This window comes from Larimichthys crocea, chromosome XII (assembly GCF_000972845.2).
Source record: "Larimichthys crocea isolate SSNF chromosome XII, L_crocea_2.0, whole genome shotgun sequence".
NCBI classification, from domain to species: domain Eukaryota; kingdom Metazoa; phylum Chordata; class Actinopteri; family Sciaenidae; genus Larimichthys; species Larimichthys crocea.
The window spans coordinates 23332789-23359547 of NC_040022.1; the positions used below are offsets into that span (position 1 = coordinate 23332789).

At 41.3% G+C, this 26759-nt stretch overlaps 1 protein-coding gene across 8 annotated transcripts; it reads right to left on the reverse strand.

Moving 5' to 3' along the window:
• Positions 1 to 194: 194 nt before the first annotated feature.
• On the reverse strand, positions 195 to 26370 carry sun1b (Sad1 and UNC84 domain containing 1b). 8 transcript variants are annotated; one of them, XM_019253309.2, is made up of 23 exons: positions 23282 to 23548; positions 20655 to 20752; positions 11729 to 11929; positions 10964 to 11220; positions 9919 to 10185; positions 9631 to 9765; positions 9107 to 9256; positions 8282 to 8365; positions 7228 to 7338; positions 6973 to 7092; positions 6737 to 6830; positions 5828 to 5886; positions 5341 to 5543; positions 4834 to 5109; positions 4650 to 4742; positions 4009 to 4100; positions 3767 to 3911; positions 3297 to 3611; positions 3114 to 3198; positions 2691 to 2806; positions 2362 to 2529; positions 2169 to 2261; positions 195 to 2077 (listed from the first exon to the last, which is right to left on the reverse strand). In XM_019253309.2, exons 2-23 carry the CDS (start codon positions 20735 to 20737, stop codon positions 1961 to 1963), a joined length of 3264 nt encoding a protein of 1087 aa, XP_019108854.2. In that variant the 5' UTR covers positions 20738 to 20752; positions 23282 to 23548; the 3' UTR covers positions 195 to 1960. The 8 variants fall into 8 exon arrangements, with proteins under 8 accessions (XP_019108854.2, XP_019108855.2, XP_019108853.2 ...); XM_019253310.2 differs by having other exon boundaries at positions 23440 to 23539; XM_019253308.2 differs by lacking the exon at positions 23282 to 23548 and adding an exon at positions 21232 to 21624.
• Positions 26371 to 26759: the final 389 nt, after the last annotated feature.

The following is a 26759-nucleotide window of genomic DNA, read 5'->3' on the forward strand; positions in this document are numbered from 1 at the left end:
GTATGTTTAAGTAAAAACGTAATTTATGGCATTTTAAAGGATTCTTGTTTCATACTGATCTTGTGACAGTTATTTAACCACAGGGCAAATTTCAGCCCTATATTATGTCAGATGTTATACAATGAAAGAATTATGAAAGACCAAAATATACAGCTGTTGATGTAAAGCATAATAATATTAGTCTTAAACCATGATTGTTATTCAGAGAAGTTCTTCAAAATTAAAGTCTTTATTGGAATATATTCCAAAGCAGTTAAGTCATCTCATGACTGAACAAAAATAGCCATTTATCTTAAAAAAAAGTCCCAAGATGGTTCCAAAATGCACTGAACAGCTTTTGACAAAATATACATTGCAGTAACTCATATCTTGCAGTCACTAACTGACTTGTTAATAAATAAGATTGTGAACAAAACATTATTTTATACATAGAATTTTAGACTTCCCCATATTTGCAACCAAAATTGATGACTACACATATCCCCCATTTCTTTTAAACAAATTGTGAAGACCTGTGCCACAAATATCTCTAACAAGTTGTTGCAGTGCATTCTCTGACATTATCAACAACCCCAAAACAAAAGCAAAACAACACAATGTAAAAATAATGGTAGTAATGCAATAATAATAATAATAACAATAATAATAATAATAGTAACGAAGGATGATTTTTTTTTTGTAAAGCAACACTGATAAAAGCAGATATTATAAAGGACCAACTATCAACAATGAAATATACAGATTACATTCCTTCAGGGTTTCAGAATAGGGGGAGCCCATGTGAGGAGGACGTTTATAACTGAGCTAGAGGGAGACGGACAAGAGTCTCCTCTGGGTAGAAACAGAAGGGGAAAAAAAATAAAATCACACTCTACAGGAGAAGTTATATTATGTAGCTTTCAAACATTGATTGGTATTTTGAGATCCAGGCCTAGGACTCAAAACTTCAGAGAGGACACACTCCATGATGCATGTAGAAGTTAGAGTATTTTTCGGAAAGAGTCACATGCTAGAATGAATCCTGGAGTCCATCCATAACCGTACACATATTTTTTCTAATGTACATAGTGAAGAGCCTCCTGCTGCTCTAAAAACGCAGAGCTCAGGTCAGTGGTTATATTATAGTGTTTGCTGTGAAGTTAAAGGATGACTTGCATCAAAGCCTCCACTTGAGAAAACATTCAGAGCCTGTCCATAGGCAGCATGTTCAGTTCCAAAAGAAAAAAACAAAACAAAAAAAAAACATCTTAGTTATGGCTATGTGGATACATGATGCCAAGCCTTGAATGTAGTGAACCCTTCATGTCCAGTATACACCCACTGTGAGTGTGTCCAGTCCTGCAGTTCAGTTAAAGTCATTGCAATAACTATAGCAACAAAGGGAGTGACATGCCTGGACAGTGTCGCAGGCAAAAGGTGCAGTGGCTTTGATCCTGAAGATAGAAGACTAACAGGAAATCAAAGTTATAAACAGACGATTAAGAAGCAGAAATCAAATCAGACTGAGATGAAGTGTGTAAGGAAATGGTGGAGGTGAGTCTGTAATCCCCCATTTCAAGCGTCAACCTCCCTGTAGAAGTGGAAGGTGCCAAGAGGGGGGTTGGATTTGTTTGCTCAGTGGAGCCTAGCCGCCCTGATGGACTGTTTCAGTGCAAGAGACCTTTTACAAAAAGGGGACTTGGAGTTTTAGCTTCTTCCGTGGTTCTGTTCCTCTTCTGCGATCATTGACAGTCCCCATACAGACTTTCCTGTGATTCTTTCAATTTTACAAAACACATGTTCATTATTCAGTCTGGGCACGTTCCTTTAACAATCCACAACTTCTGTGTTCTTCATCGTGTCTTTCATACAAAAACGTCCACAAAGTACTGCCAAGTCCCCTCTGTTTTTAACAAGTTGGCGAGAGCTATGTACAGATAGTGTGATACGTCGTGTGTGAGCAGTTATGTTAGTGGTCGGTTCACTGAGGCCGAGGTTCTCCGTGGACTCTGAAGCGGTACATGCAGGTGTATTCTGGGTGACCCCAGTTAGACAGCACCCGCACCTCGATGATCTGGAAGGTCTTGTCATTCTGCTCCTAAAGGGTAGGGGGGAAATATTCAGAACATGCCGCTTGAAAATGAACTGATTTTCATTTCTAACAGTTTGGGAAGTGCGTTTTAAATTACCATAACAGGAAAGGTTTGTAGTGACTCCCCATCTTCCTGGTATATGTAGTTTCCCAGCAGCTTTCCTTCTTCCTGGTACTCATCATCTAAACCCTGTACACACAAAAAAAAAAAACACACCAGTGAAAATAAGTATGCATCACTCATTCTTGCACTGTCCTGTTGGAAAGCTTTATGCAAGTATGTTTCTTACAAAAACAGTGAAGTTGCGTGGGGCACTGGTGATGTTTCCAGTTGGGGACAGGGCCTTGGGGATATGCTCCACGCAAAAGGATGTAGGCAAGATTCTCAGGGACAATCGGATCACCAGATAGCCCTGAGAGCCCTTGAACGCCCAGCAGTTACCTGGGTACACATCAGGCTGAGGAGGGAGAAATACGAAAATAAGTCTTATAACAGCAGCCAATGCTTTTACTAAGAGTTCTTTTATTTCCCTTTTATTTTCACCTGACTATTCTTGACTATGAACCTATACTGTAACTTTACATAATCAGTAAAATAAACTCTTATGGTGAAGCTCACCTGGATGACAACACGTGGAGACTGGGAGAAGTACCAGAGTGGCAGTCCGAACAGACTCATGAGGGCTGTCTTGGTCTCATATGTCTCTGAGCAGCGAGTACTGAGGATGCTGCCACCTGAACACACAAACACAGAGGAAACAATAATTACACTAAAAACTACAAGGCTATCAGAACATTTTTCATGGTCACATCAACAGACTGATCAGTAACAGACATAACAATGGAGCCATGGCTTTTCCTGTTAATACCCTGTTGGCCTTAAGCCTGGCTAATGCCTGCAGCCTCATTACATAAGAGACGTACATTAGAGTACTGAATTGTGAAGCAGCCAGCTTGCTAATCCGTACAGGGTTAACTAGTGACTTGTATAAAAGGCCCAGGATGGACAGGCACTGATAGCATTGTGAGGCTTCCTTCTTACCTCCAGACTCCAGGGCGTAGTCCACTTGGCCTGTTCGATCCTGGGAGTAGAGCCTCAAAGCGTTCTGGACAATCAGCTTCACTTGCTGGAGTGAACACAAGAGTGAAAGGTTGAATAAGAGCCCCAAACAAACAGCTTAGATTATGTGATGAAGATGGAAATCCACAGTGATGACGAGGTTACCTCTTCTGTCAGTCCCTCAGTGGTAGCAGTATGCTGGACAGTCCCAGTTACTGTTTGAACGATGGTCTTGGCTTGGGACTCGGCCTCACCCAGGGTTTGGGCCCGGTTAAGCTCCAGCTGCAGAGACACGTTTCTCAGGATGCTCATCTCCAGTGAGGCCAGTGAGGCCTGCAGGTCTGGTGTGCTCACGTAGCGCTGGGAGAGCCAGAGGACCAGAGACTCAGGCAGTGCATCCTGCTCCTCTCCTGACCCACCACTGCCGAAGAACAGGGCCTGCAGCTCCTTACGAACCTGGGAGGACACCTGGGTTGATATCTGGAGTAAAACACAGAAATCAATTAATCATTTTAAGTAATGTAAACTGGATGTCAGGAAAGTCTAAATACTTTACAAAACTGCATCACAGAAAGTAAACATTAAGTCAATATTATTTTTTAACACAAACACAAGTAAATATTTGTGTTACTAACCGTCTCCTGCAGTGTGTCCAGCTGCTCACACTTGCCCTTGCATCCCGCAACACCCTGCAGGTCCTGTCTGATTTTGCCCAGCTCTGCCTCAAGTCTCTGCACCTCCACTAGCAGAGCATCATGGTCCTCCTGCTTCACACCCACACTGAGGGAAAGAGAGACGTGAGCTGCCAAAATCCTGAAACTTAATTATTTATTTTTTTAAATGAAGAAAAACCAGTCAAGGTGATTTTTTTTTTTACCTGACAGGAACTGGGTCTGCAGCTGGAGTGACAACCTCTCTCTCTCGTTCCTGCTTCTCGTGCTCATACTGCTGCTGCTTGTGTCGAACCTCCTGCAACACGTTACATGTATGAGGTAACTCCCAATCTCTCACCTCCACACTCCCATTAGATATTTGATACAACACCACTGTTCCTTTGTGAAACACTTAAAACTAGATCTGTCTTCATACCTGCTTGAGCTTGTCAGGACATTCTTTTGTTTTTTAATACCGTAGTCTCTATGGTTGTGTACGTGTGCCACCAACTCTGCTACTGAGTTTTTTTAAGTTAATAATTAGACTTGAGGTATTGCAAGACTGCACATGTTGTGTATTCCTTGTTAATGTTTAACATTTGACCTCTGCTCTTACATTCTGTACTTAATTATGGGTTATAGTCTTGTGTTTGCTTGCTTGCTTTTCTGATTTGTCGAATTAGGTGTGCTTTTATTTCTAATTTTGGACATTGGAGCATTCAACAGTGGTCCAATCGACATCTAGACATTTAGATAACATTGGCACTAGTGTGCAATTTGCTTGTGAAATGACAAACATAAAAGTCCATTTTGCCACTGTTTTCACACACATGCATTCTCTGAGGAATGAATCTGCTCTACATACCTCCGTTTTGGCATTCAGAGCGTTGAGCAGCAATTCTAAATCAGCCAACCGTGTTGCCTGACTCTCTTGGTGCTGTTTCTGCTGCTCCTCACTCTACATGGAGTAGAGATAAAGAGCAATAAAGTGAGACACATGTAAGCAAAACATCACTCCTGTAACTACACACTTATCCTCATCTGCCTACCTGTGCTCTGTGTGTGTTCTCCTCCTCTAACTCTCCCCGTAACATGCCGAATCTCTTCTCCAGTAGGGAGGACACCCACAGTCCGAGGCTCTCCCTGTCGGTCTGAGTGTGGAGCTGCTCCCTCAGGGTGCTGTAGAAACCCATGATGTCTCTGTGATCCTGCTCCTGCTTCTGGTCACCCTTCTGGACTCGCTCCCACAGCAGGGCTAGTTGGCGCTCCACACGTTCAAGTCGCTCCAAGTCCACACTAGAGACCGCTACAGGGGGAAACATCGGCTGAGGAGGAGAATGAAGGATTGAACAGAGAGAAAACTAGTTACAGTTTTGTGGTGACAAGACAGCCCTGCATTGTACCAGATACACAGTGGGATTATTAATCTCTAAAAATACAGTGTGCAGTTAAGCAAAAGGCAAAAGCAACAACATACATCATGTAATTAGGTCACATGCTCACAATCACTCAGTGTTTTCTAATAATGCTTTCATTGATTAATCTCTGGATCTTACTGGTGCCTCTGAGACTGGGGTGGCTGGGGTCTGCTCCACTGGAGTATCTGGTGGAAGGACGGGGACAGACGCAGGACCCGGAGCAGAAGCTGGCACCAAGTTAGACAGGAGGGTGAAGGGAGAGGCTGGACGCCACTCAGTTAGGTTTATGGCTGGAAGGTAGGCGAGCAGGGCAGCAGTGGACGGACCCCACAACCATAAAGCTGCATATAGACGACAGGTAGTGTAAGTTAAAGCACACTCTTTTGCTGGTTGGATGTGTGAGCAGTGCTGAACCACAGAGTGGAGTAAACTCATTGGCAGCCCAAAGAGGCTGACCTGAATCTGGTACAGGATTTGCAGCGTACTCTAGGGATGCGTGCTGGTTAGGACATCTACTGCCTCATTCACTTCAGACTCTTTTTTTTTTTTTCTCCCTGTATGTGCAAACTAAATGGGCTACACCTGTTATAAAAGAAGGGAGCACTGAGAGTTTGCATGAACTCACCGAGGAGGAGCAGAAGGGGCAAAAGAAACAGCAGGAGCCTCCAGAGTTTGGGGAGGCATCTGAAACACACACACACACACACACACACACACACACACACACACACACACACACACACACACGTCAGATAAACACACATCTGAGAGGAGTACATGCTGTTAATTTAAAAACACAGACATTTACAAGAACAGTCAAAGCAGTTTCTCATAATGGTATATGTTGAATTATTAATCAAATGCAAGACAAGGTGAATAATTCCACCTTATTTGCTGTCAAGATATGTCTGGAAGTTTTAAAAAGCACACTATTGTGTAATACATTTGTAAATAAGTTTAAATTTACTTAAATATCAAATGACAAAAAGGCTTCCAGTTGTCTGTTCTTTAAAAGGTCAATGGCAACATTAAATCTTAACACTTCTGCAGAAAATCATCCACTTCGAACATTTAGACCTACAGTATGTTTGGCCACTTGGGGGCAACAGAAACACAACAATTTAAGATCGGGGGGTTGGCAATCAAACATATAGTAGTTAGAAAGCAGAGTCGTGCTTCTGGCCATCTGGAAAATGAATACAATCGTCACTATCTTTTAGCTCCGTTTTTGGTCTCTACCAACTGAGGGAACTATCTGGCTCTTTAGCTGCTCAATGCTCCATTATGTTCACCAGGTAGCTGCTAACTGTGTGACTGCTGTTGTGTTTTGTTTTTGCTTTGTCACTGAGAACAGCTGCATTGTGTGGCTGAAAACAATGCTGTGAAACAAAACTGTACAGTTGTGGGCTGGGCAGTTGAGGGGGAGCTGCAGATTCAGGTGATAACTGTCTGTGGGTTTATCACTGTGAGCACCCCCCTTCAATTGTTATCATAAACATATCAAGCCAATAGATGACAGGGGATGGGTTCCTACCGTGTCAGAAAGAAGACGTTGAGGAGAGACATGAGAGACACCAGCTGGTACCATCCTGCTGCAAGAAACCACAGAAGTCCCCTGCCTGCCTTCACTGGGCAGATTGAACAAATTATATATGTAAATATAAACATAAAAAACAAAAACACATACAGAGAATGAGAACACAATCAGACCATATTGCAAAAGAAAGAAGCTAAACATATTACGAAAATGAGAAAAAAGGCACAACCAACCTGGAGCTGCCAGGAGCATCCAAAACAGTGAGAGCAGCCTCTGCACCGCGGTCGCTGCCCCGGATCCCAAAGCTTTGCCTGCTCTCACCACACAGTAACCTGGCTGAAGGAGGCAGTAACCTGGAGGGCAGGGTGAAAAAGGGAATCATCTAAATTGCAGCACAGTGCAGGGAGCTACATCTACAAACAGGTTAGGTCATCCTTGTGACAGAATATCTGCAGGGAGTCATCAACATAAGTGAAGTTCTGGTTAACCTGCGTAAGCTAAGATGATCCACAGTGCCCCTGCCAGGCGCCGAGACCTGGAGGACTGTGTGAGGAGGACGGTGTGTGTCTCTGAATGCTGCTTCCCTTTACAGTCATCACCTGTGTACCCCAAAGTGATCGGGCAGGCAAACAGAAAGAACAAAAACAAAGGATGTGTGAATGAATGACATAAAGATGGCTTACAAGCATTAAAAAAATAAATTAAAAAAAAGTAATAAAATTTTGCAAATAATCAAATGAATTAAAATACAAAATCAAACAGAAAGACAAAAGCATATGTATGTAATAAACATAAAATAAAACTGGGCCACTTATATGCAACATAGAGTATGTGATGACAATATGCACAGCTAAATGAATGACAAAATGTCTTTAACCCTCAAATGCTCCAGTGGTCATTCCACAGTTTTGTCACTTCATTAAAGCGTTTATTTTATTTTCACTTCACTGTAACTTTTGGATTAGCAGCTTATTTTTAACCAGTGTGGAGCTGGAGCTAAACAGACTTCACTATTCAAACCCAATTCTTTTTTTATCCCGAATGCTGATTATTGCGAAGCTGCATTAGTGTTTGTGTGTCTTATTTTCTTTATATTTTGTTTTCTTTTTTGTAACTTAGGATCATGTATTAATTTAAGGAAAGGTCCAATATTTGACCTCTTCAGTCACATCTGTTTATTCTCAGATATCAGTCTGTATAAATGCAAACCCCCCCACTAAACTACTAAACAAGTAGCTTATGAATCCAAAGTTTATTCATGTCTGTAATCCTCATCATGTAGGTTATGTTTTTGGGTTGAACTGGTCACTGAAAATAGGTTTGGAAGTCTAACTCAACAGAAACAGCACTTCCAGGTCACAACGGTCAACAATCTGCTGACTAATTAATGCAGTTCACACAACCTCTGCTCTCTGGTCCTCACACAGGTCACACATATAATTAACTCTGTCAATCATGGCTACCACAAGAAAACATACGGAGTATAGAGAAAATGTGTGTGTGTGTGTGTGTGTGTGTGTGTGTGTGTGTGTGTCTGCTTACACAGGGAACCATTGAGATTGAGATGTGATGAATCTTCAGTCACCAGGCCCTTCACATTCATGCTTCCACAGAAACTCGAGTGAGCTGCAACATACATACAACACATTTATTTACATAACAAAACCATGTTGCGTGAGAAAATTACGACGGAATGAATGATTGATAATGAAGAAGAAGAATAAATGCACATGTCACGAGTGCGGCGGCAGAGACACTCCATATCTTGAGTATATCATGAGAATAGAGGAGTATGAAAACAGCTGAGAGGATACACTGTGACAACTGCTAGAAATAAGAATAAAGAAATGAAACTGAAGCTTCAGAGTTGATCAAATTCTTCTGCAGCTGTGAAAAGAACCAGCTCAAATCAGGAGTATACTAGAAAGAAAACTGACCTTGTACAAACTGAAGCTACATGCATGCTAACCAAAATGCACATTTTGCTTACTGCCTGCACACCACATCTGAGGAGCATGAAAATTGTTATCAACAAGGAAGGAGGCAGGGTGTCTTTTTAGTTCTGCTTGAGTGCAAATGTTCTCACAACCTTGTGTGAACTCCCATTAAAAATGCAACTTCATCATGTGATAGATCAGAAATGGTGCTTTGGGAGGGTTTAGTTTTATTTTTGTTTCTAGTATACTTCCTCTTTTGGAAATAGAAACTGTGAAAGTGAAGGCAAGATAAAGAGATGATCCCTCTACCAGATATGAGGCTTCTTTTTCCTTAAACAAAAAAGTAAGAGCTTAGAAAGGAGAGAAATGGTGACAAGAACGTTTATTAATAGTAAGTGCAGCAGAAGAGATCAGAGCTGCGACTCTTGACCTTTCGAGTAACGGCTGGTCTCTTGTCCTTCATAGCCGTTAGCCTGGTAGCCCATCACCCTGTGGAGAGTGGTCTGCTTAAACAGCCACAGTTGGGACAAACTGGAGGACACGGCTCGTCTCATCGAGTCCGAAAACGACAAAAGGACACCTGGTGACACAGCCACCAGTACAAGGTTAGTCCAAACACACAGTCGAGGTACAACTACAGACACAAAGTAAAACAATTATAAAATGGGTGATAGGATGAGGAAGTGAAAGACAGAAAGAAGATACAGGGAGAGAAAAAACACCAGGAAGAAAGAGAAGATAGGTTACACGTGAAAAAGGAAGAAGAGCATGACTCAGCTGGAAACATTAAGAGTGATGACGGGAGTCTTGCTCAGCCAGAAACCAACCGTGGTTGAAAATTTCAAATTAGCTGAGCTGAGTGACTCTGCAAATTCTGCCGCCACGAAAGACAGAAGAAAAAAATTGGATTGAAAGATAATGGATGAGGAGCAAAGAATGTCTCTTGCTGTATACCTTTTCCTGGAGGGCTCTTGGCCCTTGAACCCAGCCAGAGCACACTGTTGAAGAGCTGGGTGACTAAGGACACTATGGCGACCAGGGCTCGTTTGCTGTAGTGCATACACGTGTTAGACATAGACACCAGGATACCTAGAGAAAGACACCACTACCAATTATTTTCTCATTTACACAGCTTCATGAACACCTTCCAGCTCCGATAATTTCAACATTCAGAAGGAAAAATGTGAGACAGAGCAGCAGCCTGCATTTCAGTCCAATTTAATTTAATTCAATTATCCTCACCTGTCTTGTTCCTTCGACTCCGGTCTCTGGAGTATATGCTTGTGAAAGGTGACGAGGAGTAGGAGAGGGTGCCTGAGGAAGCTTCTGCAGCCTGAGATGATGATGATGATGATGAAGATGAAGACCGTGTGATAAAGGAGTCCATGTTCTGAGAGTGTAAAGAGCAGTCTTTGCAGACGTAACCATTGGCGAGCGAGGTGTGGGACTTTGACGCACTGGCGTCACCGTTGACACTTGATGAACTGTGGTCAGCGCTGAAGCTCTTTCCTAATGGAGAGCAGCATGTACACAGATAAATAAAACTAATTTATACTTAAACACACAAGGAAACAGACATTCATGAAGTATTAGCATAAAAGGACACTACTAAGCATGACATTGCTTAATTTCATTGTTCAATGAGCACAACTAAAAACCTTCAGTGGTGTACAAGGTATCAAGGGCTTTCACTAAAATGTAAAAGTAGCAATACTACAGTCTAAAGATAATCTGTTACAAGTCTTGAATTAATAATTTAAACGTACTATACAGCCAAAACGGGCTCTGCCAGTGTCACATTAACATTATTGATCCAGTGACATGTAAGGTAGAGCTCATCTTACTCATTTTATAGACTATTGGGTGGTTGAATTTACTGCATAAAAATGAATTGACTCAATATAGTTTTTTAAAATCATCTGCAAAAGCTGCCAAAGTCGAGTAAAGAGTGCAATATTTTTCTACAAAGTAGTATAAAATTAAAATATTAAAGTAGACTCAATTTATTAATCAACTAAATACATTAGTTAAGTAAATGTACTTTCCACCACAGATCCAACGAGTCCAGCTTTGCACATAAATTATACATTTTAAAATATTCACTGTGAAGAAAGAACAGTGATGGACTTCCTTCTCACACTTGCTACTAAAATACTGATCATATAGGTTATAAGCTAAAATAGTATTTTCCAGTATTGTATTATTTTCTACTGTTTCTATTGCTTCTTATACTATTCTAGGTTTATGTATAACTTTATTTTGTGCATGCATCATTTGTGATACAGACCCCAGTGTCCATCCACAGAAGTAGAGGTGGTGGTTGTTGTTGTAGTGATGGTGCGGTGTCTCAGATGGGACTGATCCACTATGGAGGGGAGCAGAGACGCATCAGACGCTGTGTTGCTTTCCTGAATGACGACGCTGCTGCTGTTAACCGGGGTGCTAACAGCTGAGAAGGAGAGGGTTTTCCTCGGTGTGGCGACTTGGCTCAGGGATAAAGACAGAGCGCCGGAACTGGACTGCTGCTTTTTGCTTCGCAGCGTCCTGAAAGAGCACAGACAGGAAACATGAAGAGGTGTGAGGTGCATGCATGTAAATATGACAGAGATATTTTGAATAGACTAGAAAGATATGTACAGTCAGGTCTGTCCAATACTGTCAATATGAATATTAAAAATCATGTCCTTTTATTAGTGATTTAAAAAAATATGTTCCTTTCTATCATGCAGAAAACTTTCAAAATAAAGCAGGTTGTGTCAGAGCTGGGTTATGTACAGTAGAGCTATGTGCTTCTAACTCGTACGGTCTATCCTTATTCATTGTTTATGTAGGAATTAAATCATATGAGCTTGATCACTAGTGCAAGTCATGGGTTGTCCTCATCAAATCAAGCGTGACACAGTGAGTTCAGATAAACCTTACCAGGCATTTGGGCATTTACTGGAAATACGTCACTCAAACAGGCACCTGACTACTCGTTTGGGGCTGGTCTCGTAGACTCAAGCTCAAACAGACGTTAAAAAGATGTAAACACACTCATTGCTAGTCTCACCGTGTCTCCCTCCTGGTGTTGGTGTAGTTGCTGCTGCTGCTGCTGTGGTGGTTCTGGGAGTAATCAGCCAGGCTCTCGTTGCCATAGTGACCGGCGCTGGTCTGCAGACGCAGGCTCCGCCGTGACATCCTGGGCGACTCGTACACAGCCGCAATCTGGTGCTCTTTCTCAAACTCTAACGCTGCTGTGGAGTAGCTGGAGCTGAGAGAGGAGACGAACGAGGGAAGAGCAGAAAGAGCGGGAAAGTTAGAAAAATTGGTGGAGGGAGAAAAAAAAAGGGGGGGGGGGGGCACTGTGTGACGTTTAATCCCAGGGTGGGAAGTTTCTGATGTCTGCTGCGTGGAGGCAACAAACAGCGACTTTTAACCTGCAATCAACACTGAACGGGGATATACTGCACTTTTCCTGATGTGTGTGTGTCATCCTCAGCAACTTCAGAGAGGCAAACAAAAACAAACAAGTGACAGGCAGTGTGTTTAGAGAGCTGCTGTTCACAGTAACTGACAGTGAGGCTGACAGGAAGTGACTCACTCACACGGGTGGGAGAAAACAACACAAAAGAATAGGCACAGTGTGCCTCTGGAGTCCAATTGGAAAAATTATCCCGATAAACATCCAAATTATGCTTTAAAAAAAAAAACCCACTACTGCCAAAGAAGTCAACCGTAAGTGGAAACACATTATGAATGTTTGACTTTGCCATGCGTTGTGCAGCTGTGACTCACAGGGCCACACCCACCTGGCAGGGAAGGCACGCAGTGTCAAAGCCAACATTCAGCCTCGACTAACACACAGCAAACGCAAAAAAACTATTTCTATAGTCTGTCTGCAGACAAAGCTTAAAACAATACCATGATTAATTCCTATATAAACAATACCATTCTATAAAGCAGGTTAAACTTTTACAGTTTTTGCTGTGCTGGTTTTTTTTTTTCAATTCTAAATAAGTCAACCTGAACTGAAATGACCACGTTGCATTTGACTGCAGGCTGTGCACACTCCTCAGCATGTGGCTCAACTGGGTCAGGCAGGATTACTCCACAGACGGAAGGCAGGGCGGAGCATTTTATCTGTCACTGGAGGACAGAATCCACTTCCACTTGAAGGACCTTCCTGTATTATAAACAAGAAATGTACCAGAGACCTTCTGAATACGGTAAAGCAGAGACTTGCACGCAGGATAAACTGTAGACTGGGTAATATCAGCTCTGTGTATACGCATGTGTATTGTAGATGGTGCTCTCTGGCCCTCCCTCTGGCTCTAAACCTTGAGGATTACACACTCCCACTGAGAGCCAATTATGTGCTTTCGTCCTCGCTCTGCCTCCTGCTCCAACTGGCTTTCCTCTGAGCACATGACGAGGGAGAGTACTTCTTCCTCTGCATCCTGTCCAAAAATTATCAGAGCTAGATTCTACTAATTCCCAGGGAGAATGACCGCAAGAAAATGTACAAGTTGTTTAGGATTGAAGCTGTCATCTGCATTTACATGTGGAATATCTGCTGTTATTCCAACACTATGAGACTTATGTTTTCTGTTCTCTCTCTCTCCTGATGTCTTTAGTTGCCCACAATAAAACCTACTCAGGAGTGGAAAATCAAACTCACAGATATGGCTACGTGATCGATTTAAAACCACATTACCACACAAAAAACTGTCTAAACAGTAAAACCTTTCTTCTGTGCTCCTGTGTCTCTCCTCACATACCTACTAAGCCACCATCTGGACCCTGCAGAAAACACCTCACCCAGGAGGAATGCAAGCAATACCATATTATATATCAAAGGCACTATAGGGCTCACAAAATCATTTTAAGAAAGTGGTATTGTATGACATACTAGGTGTCACGATTCTTCTAAGGCTTTATGGTCCAATTTAAATATCAGTAATAACATAAAAACAAGAGTTAGTTGATGGCATCAGCTCGCCTGCAAAAACAGGGGTACAGGTCGACCCTGCTTTTGATTTCAAGTTATTCGGATCAATATCTGATATAAAACTGAAATTGTGACGCCCCTAATAAAAACAACACTGACATTAGAGCTGGTGTTAGCAATACCAACCCATGCTACTTACAAATACGCCTCTACTAAACAGATAATCATAACATATTTTAACTGATATACAGCTGAAACAATCTGTTTAAATAAACTGTTACAAATATATCTATATCAAACTCAAGATCATGTATCTCTATGCACTGAACTGCCTGAGAAGGGGAGTTACACAGCAGAACAAGAGGCCATACAAGGACAGATGAACAGAGTGCTGACATGCAGTAGAGAACATGGGGACCCTGGAGGACGCACTGCAAGCAGACGAGTGAGAAAGCACAAGCACCTAAATGCAGGAGGGGCAGATATCAACAGAACAATCAATTTTCCATCACATCATCTGCTTCATTGAAATTTAAAATTCAAATCTTATAGCTCAAAATAGCTGTGGGCAATTGCAGAGCTTGTTTTTGTGTTTGCTTTCAAACTCTGAAGACCATAGTATTCATACCAGTGAGCCAAAATGACCAAATCTGAATCCAGAGAGCACTACACAGGATACACAAACCACATTGCAATATATAAGTTAATAAAGCTCGGCACCGGCTTGATTCACGTTTCATGCGTGCCATTTCTTCATGTGCAAACACATTCAACTTTATCATACCACAGTATAATGGCTCAGGATTCACCACAGATGTGAGTGCCTGGGGCGTGGCGGTGTGTGTGTGCGTGAAAAAGAAGAGACTTGTCTGTCTGTGTAGCCTACAGCCAGACAGTCATTTATGTGACCCTCTGCTTTACCTGGCAACTCATGAACTCATGAACAGTGATCCTTATTTGAACAACACACCCACCAATCCCCTATCTCCACTACACTAAATAAAAAGCATGCATCTCAAACTAAAACAACGTTTAAAATCTATTGACTGTTCAGATCCCAGCCTGTCTCAACAGAGGCTGTAAACAACGTTTAATTAGTTTGCAAACTCTTTTCAGCATTTCCGGCTATCCAAATGGATCTGTGTGCCGCTCTCTCCCAGGCGGCTCTCACGGCCCACATAGAAACATAAAAATAGAGACGAACACTTTCAGACCAGAGTGGAGAAGACACAGATGAAGAAACAGACATACAGTATTAAGAGAGAAGACACTTCCGTGCTGACATTCAGCTTCCTGGAATCTCTCCTTACATAACACTAAAGCTTTGATACTCTTCCCACACTCAGTGGGCACAGTGCACAACTACGCTGAGCATCAGATCAGATAGGGATCTGCATTTTAGTAGCTTGTGCTTTGCTTTGTTGTTATTCAGCACATATTTTAATGCAGAGCAACATGCAATGACCATGCAGGATGGTTCATGGTTGGTAGGATGCAAGATACATGACCTAAAATCGATAGCTGTGATCCAAGTGCACTTCGTAACACATTATCTATTACACAGAAAGCCGTAAAGTTGTTAGTTTATTTAGTCATCTATAATATTATACTGAATACATTTGGAGTTTGTACTGTTGGTCACACAAAACAAGCTATTTCAAACTGGCCTCTGGGAAATTATAATGAAAATAAGTTCAATAAGAGTTCATCGGGTTAGCTCTACAAAACAAGTATTAAGACATGATGCATGTCTTAATACTTGTGAGGTCACTTCAAGATGCACATGCTGAATTAAACTGGGATCGCATCTTCCAGACAGCCTCAGGATGGGGTGTTTGGATTTCAGCCGTTTATCACATGCACACGTTAAAGTATTTGCCCGTGGGATAAATGCACCATCACTTCAGCTTTTGCTCTTTAACCAGCTCGTCAAGTTATCGTACCCTGGAGACAACAAGGAACTAGAAAAACGACAGAGGAAAAACCAGCTTGTCATTATTTCTTTTTAGATCTATCCGGAGAGAAGACAAATTCCTCCTGGACAGCATTGCTTCTGGTGAGTCTGCATCTCCAGCACCATGTTTGGTTTGCTGCCACTAAAGGGACTTGCCACCCACCCACCTTCTGCCTGCTTTGCATAGTGCATGCAAAAATACGAGATCCCATCACAAAGCATAAAGACATCAGGTTTACATGCAAGGATCTGGTTCTTTACCATCTACACAGCAGAACTATGTGGTTTGCATTTGAATTGAACAAAAAAATTAGTTTTGGGCTCAGTGACACATTTCTGTTTGGTCTATTTTGCATCTGGAAGTAGGGAATGACTTTGCTTAAATAAAAGCCTTCATAACTTTGATAACCGAATAAATGCCAAATATAAAAAGCAATAATTGATTTCTTTTCTTTGCTAGACTTCCACAGGGAAGAGGCTTAGAGATTCATCTTATAGGCACCAACCTGCAGCTCTGGAATGAAAGTCTTCAGTAGTGAGTTCAAATATTAACACTTACACCACAAAAAACCCACTGACTTCCATCTGTGGTCTCTCTCTCTCTCTCTCACACACGCACACACGCATATCTTAGAGAGATTATAGAAACCACATGAGTCGTAAATCTCAGCTCCAAAGCCGCAAGTGTGGTTAAGAAAGCATTGTCGAATACTTGCCAGGAAGCCATCTAAAAAAGTTTTTACAAGGCAAGGGGGCGTATTGTTCCCAATGAAACTGTCACTCCAAGTTGGAAAACGGTTGTCAGTTAACCGTTAGTGTGCGCTACATGTCCTTTGTCTACTATGTAACACATTAAAAGATTAATAAAATAAAATGTTATGCTTGCAAATAAACATTACTTCAGATATTTAAAATCATTCATGGCATTTTCTACCAATGAGCCTACGGCTGCCATCTCATCTCATAAAATGCAACTTGCTTGGTTGGCTCTTTAATCCAATCACACCTACATAAATTAAGTTTTCTCCCTCCTCTCTTACACACACCAGAGCGTGATATATGGGACTAGTGCAAACATAAGTAAATCTGAGGCAACCACGCTGTATCTAAATCTTCATGTGTTGCCAACATCTAATCATTTCAGAGATATGGGATGCTCTAAATCGGAGTATTGTGTCACCCATTTCTCCCCGTGACACTGTGCAATAATACTGCATTTATTGAAATTTTACTGCTCAATATTTTCCCTGAAACCCAGCTGCGAGAGCCTCTGGAAATCTGTGAGGGGACAAAATTGCAGCACACTCTGCCTTCCAGTTTCCTCAAACTGTTACAAAGTGGAAAGTCTTTTCCCCTGAGGTCCTGAGGTCTATATTTACAAAAGGCCAGGGACTGGGGGTCTGGGACCGAGTGAAGAACCTTCAAATTTCCAATCAGACCATCACTAGGTGGGCAAAAATTTACCACTGTGATTAGGATCGTTCCAGCCCACCCTCATTTTCCTCCCACAGACAGCACTTTCCTTAACGCCCCATGGTGTCCTTCGCTCTCCATGTTATAGCGCTATAGTGTGCCGTTTCATGTTGCCGCGGTTGCCACGGAGACCACACTAAAACAGCTCCCCTGGCTCAAGAGAGACGGTTATCAGGAGCGGAAGCTGGACATGTACCATACAACAACAGACAGATGCTATTACACACGAGGACATTAGCCTGACTCATACAGAAACAGAAATGCTTCTAATGTCTAAAATACCAATATCAACATTTTGAGAAGTAGAACAGTTATTGAAACATCTGTGTTGTTGTAAGATGGACCCTTAAAAAGGAATAAGACTCCAGCTGCTGTCATTTGCTTGGCACTTGAGCAGTGGTGCGTGAACTGAAATACACTCTGACCAGATGTCAAAAACAACTGTGACAGCAGCGTGAACAACAACCGCCCAACTGGCGACCACTGAACAAGCTTTATCTGTAACCCTGAACCTCGTCTTGCAGAGCATGACTTGCGTGTACAAATGTCACAGCACCAAATGTATTTTATACGCTCTTAGATTTTTGTTAGTCAGTTTTTAAAAAGATTTTAAATTAATGGACATAATAAAATTGCAGCTTCAGCCAACTAATAGACCTGAAAAAAAAAAGCACTCAACAGATCTTTGTCTGGATGGGAAGTTTACTTACATCTACTTATCTTGCATCAAATTTTTGAAAATCTTTCACAGGTTTTACAGCTTTTAACAAACAGCCACATCAGATAACTTACCACTGCTGCTTACTACTGTCCCAGTTCGGCTGTGGTTTGTTGGGGGAATAACTCTCCAACCAGAAGCCCCAGCCCCACTGACCCACTTCCACCATCATCAAATATGAAGGGTTTGTGTGAGTCAATACAGGCACACACACACACACACACACCTGCTTTCAGTGAGGAGATGGGCGCAGTCAGTCTTACAAGAGGTGGAAAAAGCTCAATGCTGAACCACAGATAAGCCCCGTACTACCTTACAGCTGGGATGCAAATCACAAAGTTTTATTGATGCACTACTTCTCTAAACTGTAGCCCAATGGTGTATCACAGAGCTTGTGATAATATTTCCATCTATTCCAGCACATCCACCCCTTCTTCGGTTTAACAGAATATTTCTTTTAGAACATAAACATTTCATTTTCTCCTCTAAACATCTGTAAACTGTTCTAGGAAATTATACTGGAAAATACAAACAACTACAGAAATATCACCTGTTTGTAAACAAAAGTATAAGAGGCACTTTCCTATGATTAGGAGAGGAAAACAGAACATCTCAAGTTGAAGACTTTAGCTAAATTTATCTGCATTAAAAAATGTGAACTGAAATTTCAGGATGTCTGAATGTTGGGTGAAGCTTTGCACAAGCTGTGAGGAAGTGAGAGAGCACAGAAACCTCCCAATTCTCTAATAAAAACCTTGAGGCTGGGTTATAAATCTATGGATAAAAGTGTTTCACTCACTCTATTTACAGTATAAATTAAATTAACACGAGGTCGGTAGTTCATGTTGTAGTGGTCTCTCCCTAGTATGTGTCAGAGACGGAAACAGAACATGACTTGCTGGCCTCCCCTCCCTCTTTCTCCCGGACCATTCAGTGCCACAAAACTTGTCGCTGCTCTTTTGAGTTTTGACAACAGATGGGCCAACGGTTTCTGTCACCTGACCCCGGCCCTATCCGTACTATCCTGTATTCACTTTAGGCCACACACACACACACGTACAGACACCCTCTAGGGTCTGAACACAATGAGCTGTTGGAGACAAAGATGTGTAACCACCTTCAGTTAACTGATTTAAATTTCATAAAGTTTATTTCTCAGGAGAGCTGAGAATCATTAGGCACTCGGCTGCAGTACACACAAGCTAATAAAAACCACAGATCTCTCAACTTGCTAGTCAAGAAGCATAAACTATTAGTCTAATCCTGGGATCAGGGCCACGGTTGTGACTGTGAGGTTCATTAATAGCTGCTCAGCTGACTGCATTCAAAGGAACACGATTAGCTTGTTCCAGCCTACCTGGCAGATTCCAGCGGGGTGTCAAACGAGCTTTTGTCCAATCATCTTACTTTGCCTCAGTCCACAGTGGGTGACTCATAAGACTGGTTACCGAGACTGGATTTCACATTGCTCTCATGCACTTTGTGTGCCATGAAGCTGCAATGATAAAGATGTTAAGGGTTTGTTTGCCTGTTGTTTTATCATTTATGTCATGACACAACATCAGCTACTTTACATCCCGGGGCAAATTCCCAGTGTGCATCAATGCCATACCCACAACCTATAAAACTATAAGAGCTGCTGACATTTAAAATATAGAATGCAACGAATTAAAATGTCACAATGTGACGTATAATTATTTTTAAAAACTACAGTCTGAACTTGTTCAGCTGGATGGGAACAAACTCCTAGTCCTGCTGACTGCAGTTTTCACAATGAGCTCTGCATTTCTGCAAAACGCAGCTGTAAAGCTAATGAAAGGTCTCTGTTCGAACTTGTTTTTTTACAAGACACTTTCAAACTCTCACTTAAATTAAGACAGGCCTCTGCCCTCCGCTCACACAAAAGGTCGTCCTTTCCCCAAAGCCAGAAAGCGAGTTAAGCACGAATGCCTTTCTCTGCTCTGAGACCCGCCGACATAAACAGTGAGAGCACTGAGGACAGCTACATTCCTCCACATGCACAGACCTTCCTGGTGAAGTGTCGATGACACCTGTGGTATGATCTCAAGGAGTTCAAGAAACAATGAATGGATTAAGAAGCACAATAGGAGAGGTTGGTGCTAGAGGAATGGTATGTGCTATGCAAAATTAACCACACTGTCTTTAACTTCTCAAAAGCTAAAAAGAAGTTGCGGTTCGAAGCTTGATTCTTTAATATAGGAAAAGTACATACAGAGAAATTTAGGGTACATGCTGTTTTTACCCTGCACAGGCCTCCCCCAACTCCCCACTAAGCATATAAACACACACCAACTGAATCATGAGGCTGAGTCATCAAAACCACAAGCACAGGATTAAAAAAAAACAAAAAAAACTGACATTCAAAACCTCTGAGAGCTAAAACATTCAAACATTTCCTGCTATAATTGTGTTTGTATACAATTTCCAATGTAACTTGGAAATGGGGCTCGACTATCGAAGCACTGCGCGTCCTAAAAACAACATACAGTCTTAAAGATTTTGTCCAAAACCTGGACAGAGAAAACCAGCAGACAAAGCAGTGAATGTCAAACAACCTCTGGGGTAATTTGGCAGAAAGAAAACCTTTCATTATGTTGCACAGTCATAATGACATGAGTAAACTCACAACAGTTATTATAATAGCATCAAGGCTGTCGAGAGAGACAAGAGCAAATGGAACATAGAGTAGCTGCTTGACACAGTACACTTTCAAAGCCTTAAAACAGATTAAAACGCAGCAGCAGGTTCTCAAGGACAATTTTCACTTCATTCTCAGTTAATTATCTGAGTCATAAATGACAGGTAGGGTGTAACTGAAATACCACAGGCCTGACTGTTTGATGCTGCAGCCAGCATACTGCAGCAAGGCACAGAGGTCTCACCTGAGAGAGTAGGTATAGCCAGTGTTCTCTGGAGCACACTGTGGCGGCGTATATGTGTGCAGCTGGGAGAAATCCATGGTCATTCTTCTTTGTTTAGACTGCAAGAGTCAGGACGCAAGGGACAGGACTCTTTAGCCAGAGCTGACATGGTGGAGAGGGTTAACAAGCACAAACTAACTTCCACACACACTCATGAAAACAAAAAAACAACAAACCAAAAAAAAAAACCCTGCATGCACTGACTTGTTCAGCCTGTGTCTCGCAGACAAATTAGTTCTGCCGATGAGCTCAAGTTTTGCCACCGTCCAATTGTATTTTAGAAACAGATTCAGATCTGCATCTACACATTAAATTCAATACAGCACTGGTAAATTCCCTGCCTCTTCCTAAATCAATTCTAGCGCTATTCACTGGGCTGCTCTCCAAGAAAACACAACCACCGGTTACTGCTACGCTGTACAACAATGTCAGCAAGCCCCGCACAGGCAGGCCTTAATGAGAGCTGCTGGACATTCCTTTTCCCCAGGAACACAACAATGCTACTGTGGGTCTAACAGTGGATGAGAGTTGGCCCGACCTCTTCCTGCATGTTGGCTCTGGCTGGTTGTTGACGAAGGCTACGGACGCCAGTGAAGCTGTAATGAATGACTTGTCTCTTCTCCTCTGGTCGGCAAACAGGCGGCAACTGACAGCAATGTCTGGCAGAGACAGGGCAGGGGGAATGACGATCCTCTCTCCCGTTGTATTAAGCAGACTCCTCACCAGGGCAGCTACTCCTACCGTGACTTTGGTTTGCTCCACACGCACTGAGAGAGCAGTATTATGAAACCAAGTAAAACAGCAAGGGGTGGGGCTGAGTTTTAGGCAATAGGCGGGAAACAACTGGGTTGAGCTTCTAGTGAAACCTGTGCTACAGTATGTGAACAGGCTGAGCAAATACTATCTGTTACCAAAACACACCAAACATCTTGTTAATACTAATGGAGGCTCTTACAACCGTTCTACAGTAAATCTTAATTTCTTCAAGGTTCTAATCTTCCATGTTTTGCTGAAACTGCTTTAAAGAGGTGTTGATTTAACTGGCTGTGGTGCTGTTGAACTGTACTGCATTGTACTCCGGGGGGCACAAGACAAATCTGAGGGGTTGTGAGATAATTTATGAGACAGGAACGAAGAACAAATCTCTAACACATACATTTAGGTTCATTTTAATCTTTGATCCTCTATGAAGTACGGCATAATTTGAGTAAATATCTCTTTGGTGGACATTCAAACCACATTTTAGGTGTGGCAATAAACCACAATAAGGCATATTTCTACATTAAGTTTACACCTCCCTCTATGATGCAATAAAATTCAACTGCACCACAACTCCTCCATCCTCCAAAGTGGTTAGAAAGTTGAAAAAAAAAAAAAACCTCTCTAAAATAGCTTCAATAAAAACTGAATATTAGAAAGTTCCTGACGATGGGGTTTATTGCTGGTCTGTCGCACTAGTTTAAGCTGGGTGTACCTAATAAACTATTGAGTAAGCACGCTGCATACCACATGGCCAAAACTTCCTCATACATCTTGAGCATGCACCTTCTACTCAGCTATTCAGACTGAGAAATTACACAAAGGCAGAGAAACAAACAGATGGATTTCTCCTAAAATCTACCAACAGAATCTCCACCCATAATCTTAATCAGGTTATAAATCCACATCCAAGTCTCTGAGCCTAAAAAGAGGGATAAACAGAAACAAATATCCAAAAGCTAAAGGCAGTGCTTTAATTTAGCCGGGATTAGTTTTTTTTTTTTTGGACTTGTCAACTGGTGCAATGAATCATGATGCAAGTGCTGAATTTGGGTACTCCAAAATCAAATACCAAATCTCCTGCAGTCCATCTAGATCTTCTGCAGAGTGCTCTGAAACTGTAGTTTGACACAGGTGTTTCTAATAAAGAGTCATTTATCTTTTGCATGTCACTGAATCTTTGCAGAAATAGTATGGCATTTAATCCTTGAGCTCATATTTCCGGCGACAGGCCCAACAATAAACAGACCATGCGGGGTATATATCACACAAACACACACACACACCTACAGTCCCAACTCTCCTCACACGTTTTGGTTTGCTGGCTCCTTTACGCAAAATACCTGCGACAAGTCCTCCACCTACTGTCAAGACAGTGTTCAGGGTGCTGCCGCTTAAAAACACATAGTTGATTTGAATATTAATTTCAGTCAGCGTCCGTCCAAATGACATATAAGACCAGTTACATACTCACATTGCCCGGTGCTAAATTTAGACGCCATGTATTTAGACAACGCAGTCACTCATGAAAGCACTGGCTTATAGGCTCATACAACATTTCTTATCATACTCGTTTCATTTCACATGTATCTGTCAAAACACGCACTCAGCAGCCACTGTTAAAAAGGCGGATAACATATTTAACTGTAGTAATATCGCAGATGTATAAATATCCCCGAACAAAATAAGGCCTGATTGCGTTAGTTGTGGGTAAAGGAGCTCAGCGAGTACAAAATAAATCTGGATGAAACCAAATGACACATTCACAACACAAACACCGCAGCCACAATAACACATGGGATGTTATTTATAATAACATGTCAACTTGCCCGCGTGGTTAGAGTCCATGTATGTTATTATTGTCAAAGAGCGTAATCCACAAGGAAAACAGATCCTCACATTACTATCACGGAAGATGCGTAAACTTGTGCGCGCATCCCGACGCACGGAACATTTAAAGAAAGGTTATTTATAACTGCGGACTTACAGATCCTTAACGTTATTTACCGAGTTGATAAAAACACAAAAGTTTGCAAGTAGCCTGTGTGTGTTATGCTAGTGCACAACAAGCAGATTTCCAAAATGGCTTCCCAGGCGTAACAAAGCCAGAAGGATCGCTGCCGTGCTGATCCTCCCACTCCCAGGCCCTCTATTGTCGGCCGGGGCGCACACTTTAAATCTATTGGAGGAGAGCAGCACTGGTGCAACGGCATGCCCCGGACTGCTGCTGGAGATCCGTGTGTTCAGAGGGATCATACTATTGTTTGAGTTGACATTCAATCCCTGGAGGAGACTTCAACTGAATATCACATCTGACAACCTGCAACGTATTTCTGACCGCACGAATCCAAATCCCAACAAAGCAACCCCTACCCCTGCAGAAGTTTCTGACCAGACCCACAAATAAAGTCTATAAAAGTGTTTGTACACGTAAATTTGACATATTTTGTTTAATAACATGAATTAACTACATTAAAGGTCTAAATGCTGTTTCAAAACATGTAAGTAAACCACTATGCATGTTTCAACTGCAGAATATAAAACCCCATCAATTCTCAGAAAAAACAGACATGACCTCAGTACACTGTCTATTTTATGCCCCATTCAACACTCAAATAAAGATGCTACACTCAATAAATCATTAGACTGTAATAAGAAGAGAACATTGTTGCAGTGTTGTTACTGAACCAAAGTTATTATTTAGTTATCTGTGCTTTACTCGTTCACTCATGATCAAACAACACAATGAAAGATGTATGAACACTGCTCACGTAAATCTTAATTAACAAACAATATAATGAGTAAATTACTCAAAAAAAAAAAAGTCTGCAAGTGTGGACTTCTAATCCAGGATTTCCTAAAGTTATTTCAAGGATGGTCACCCTGACTGTAGCGTTCCATCTTTTCCTTAGTATTATTAGTATTAGTCCTTAGTATTATTACCACTGCATGTGTCGACTCACTCACATATTTTCTCTGTCCTTTTGAGGTACTGTACTTAAGTACAATTGTGAGCTGCTTTTACAGAGTAGGCCTATATCCAATTTATGCTACTTTATATTTTTAATTATTGTACTATTTTTTCCACCACATTCTTTATAGTTACCAGTTACTTTAAGTTTACATCCAAAACAAAATTTGACTAAATATGATGAATAGTTATAAATGAGTAATCCCAAATAACTACACAGGTGTTGTGTCTGATTAGTCCTGATTAGAAGTTGTGCAAGGCTATTGATTTGTGTGAAGTCATCATAAGAAAAACATCATCATAACCGCAACAAACTAACAGGACAGCCACTGAAGTGCCAAAAAAACCATCAGGACCTTGGAGGCTCCATAATGTAACACACTGAACAGAGAGATCTTAGTACATTTCGCTGGTAATAGTTAATAGTTTTCTTGTAACAGAGTAGTTTTACACTGTGGTATTGCTACTTATACTTTAATAGTATCTGGGTACTTCTTCCAATATTCAGAGCCTGCCATATAAATTTAAAAAACTAAAAAGACAAACAAACAAAGAAAAACAGTATTTTATTACCATTATGTGATTATATATGTGTTGGCAGGAGGATGGACATCATTATAGTTTATAACACATCTCTAAAAAGTCCAACAAATAAATCCTGCTGCACTAGCAGCACTTCATTCAACTGACCTGCAGCTGATCAGATGATGCATGACATTTTAGAGAGATAAAATGTTACTGAGACCTAAATCTGGATCCTGTACCGGACTAATGAGAGCATATAAGGGTTTGGGTTAGGCGCCATCTGCTGGGGAGCAACCTGCACACTTGACTTGATGGACTATAATCTCATTGTGACCTTAGCCCTGAACAGCAGCAGTCAAGCTGTCCCTCTGCCAAAAGAGTAAACAACAGGATTGTTAACAGTAGATAAGTTTATCTAATGCAGGTGTGTTTCAGATAAGCAATACTCGGTGGTAAAATATGGCATACTATTGTAGGTTATGAAAGTCGAAGTGAAGCCAGTCCCAGCTACTTTACAAACATACAGTTAAAGATAGTTGGCCAAGTCCAGTAGTGAGAAGACGAGGCCCCTCCAATACGCCACAAGATAAATCAGAGGTGTCATGATACAAAACTCTGCATGCTTTTTGTGTCTAATATTAAATAATTGTGCCTCACTAGGTCTTAAATTAAACCAGGGAAAATTGATGGGGCTGCCAGCAATTCATAGACATCTGAAATGTGACCAGGGGCCCCAACCTGACTTGACCCCCTTACAAGACTGCTTTTTTTTTTAAGTTAAATATTTCTCTCTGAGTTGTAAAAAAGTAACTACTCTCTCTCTTCCTCAAGCCATAACTCCTGTGTCCTTTGTGTCTGGTGCAGTCTACTCATGCTTGTCACTCACTAATACCATTTTTTTAATAAAACAGGTTAGTAATCACTGCTGCAAAACAACACATAGTGCCTGCAAAATGCGACTTGCAAAGATTTAAACAAAGACGGAAGTGTCCAAGAAATTAGCCAAGCCCGCCTGCTACTGCACTGGTCAGGAAAAACAACAGGCAGTCAAAAAGTCCGTCTGCGAGCTTCTTCTTCGTAAAAAATAAATCAAAACGGGGACACAAGGAAGACACGTGTCCTCCCCCAAAAAACACTGCAACACTGCAAAACTATGAGTTGGAGCTTCTCGTGACAGTTCGGGATAGCACATGTGGAATTAATTTACATAATTATCGACACAAAAGTTAAGACTACTCACATGTTGTCCGTGGATAATTGAAGGTGAACGTCGGTGACTGTCCAGCTGGTTTATCTTGTGGTTATTTATATCCACTTCGTCAAAGCTACACAAGCAATTGTTCATTTACTCTCCTGAAAAAGAGGACCTTGCTCTAACGTTCGCCTTTCCCGCACACGGTCATATTTTCCGTTGCAACGCCAGCGTCACATGCGTCGGTCCTTATATGGTAAAAATGACCATATATGGGGGATCTGTAAAATACGCCTTCGAATCAAACTGGCTTTCAAAATAAAACACCACCACCTAGTGTCCATTTGAAAGAACAACAAAACAAACTACTAAGACTCTACTACTACTACTACTACTACTACTACTGCTACTACTACTACTACTACTGCTACTACTACTACCAATAATAATAATAATAATAAACACAAAAATAGCATTTTATGTTATATAAATGCTGTGTTGTAAAAAGACAGACAAATAAACCAAATAAATAAATAAATAAATAAATAAATAAATAAATAAATAAATAAATAAATAAATAAATAAATACATATTTGAAAATTAAAAAAAAAGTAGTTCT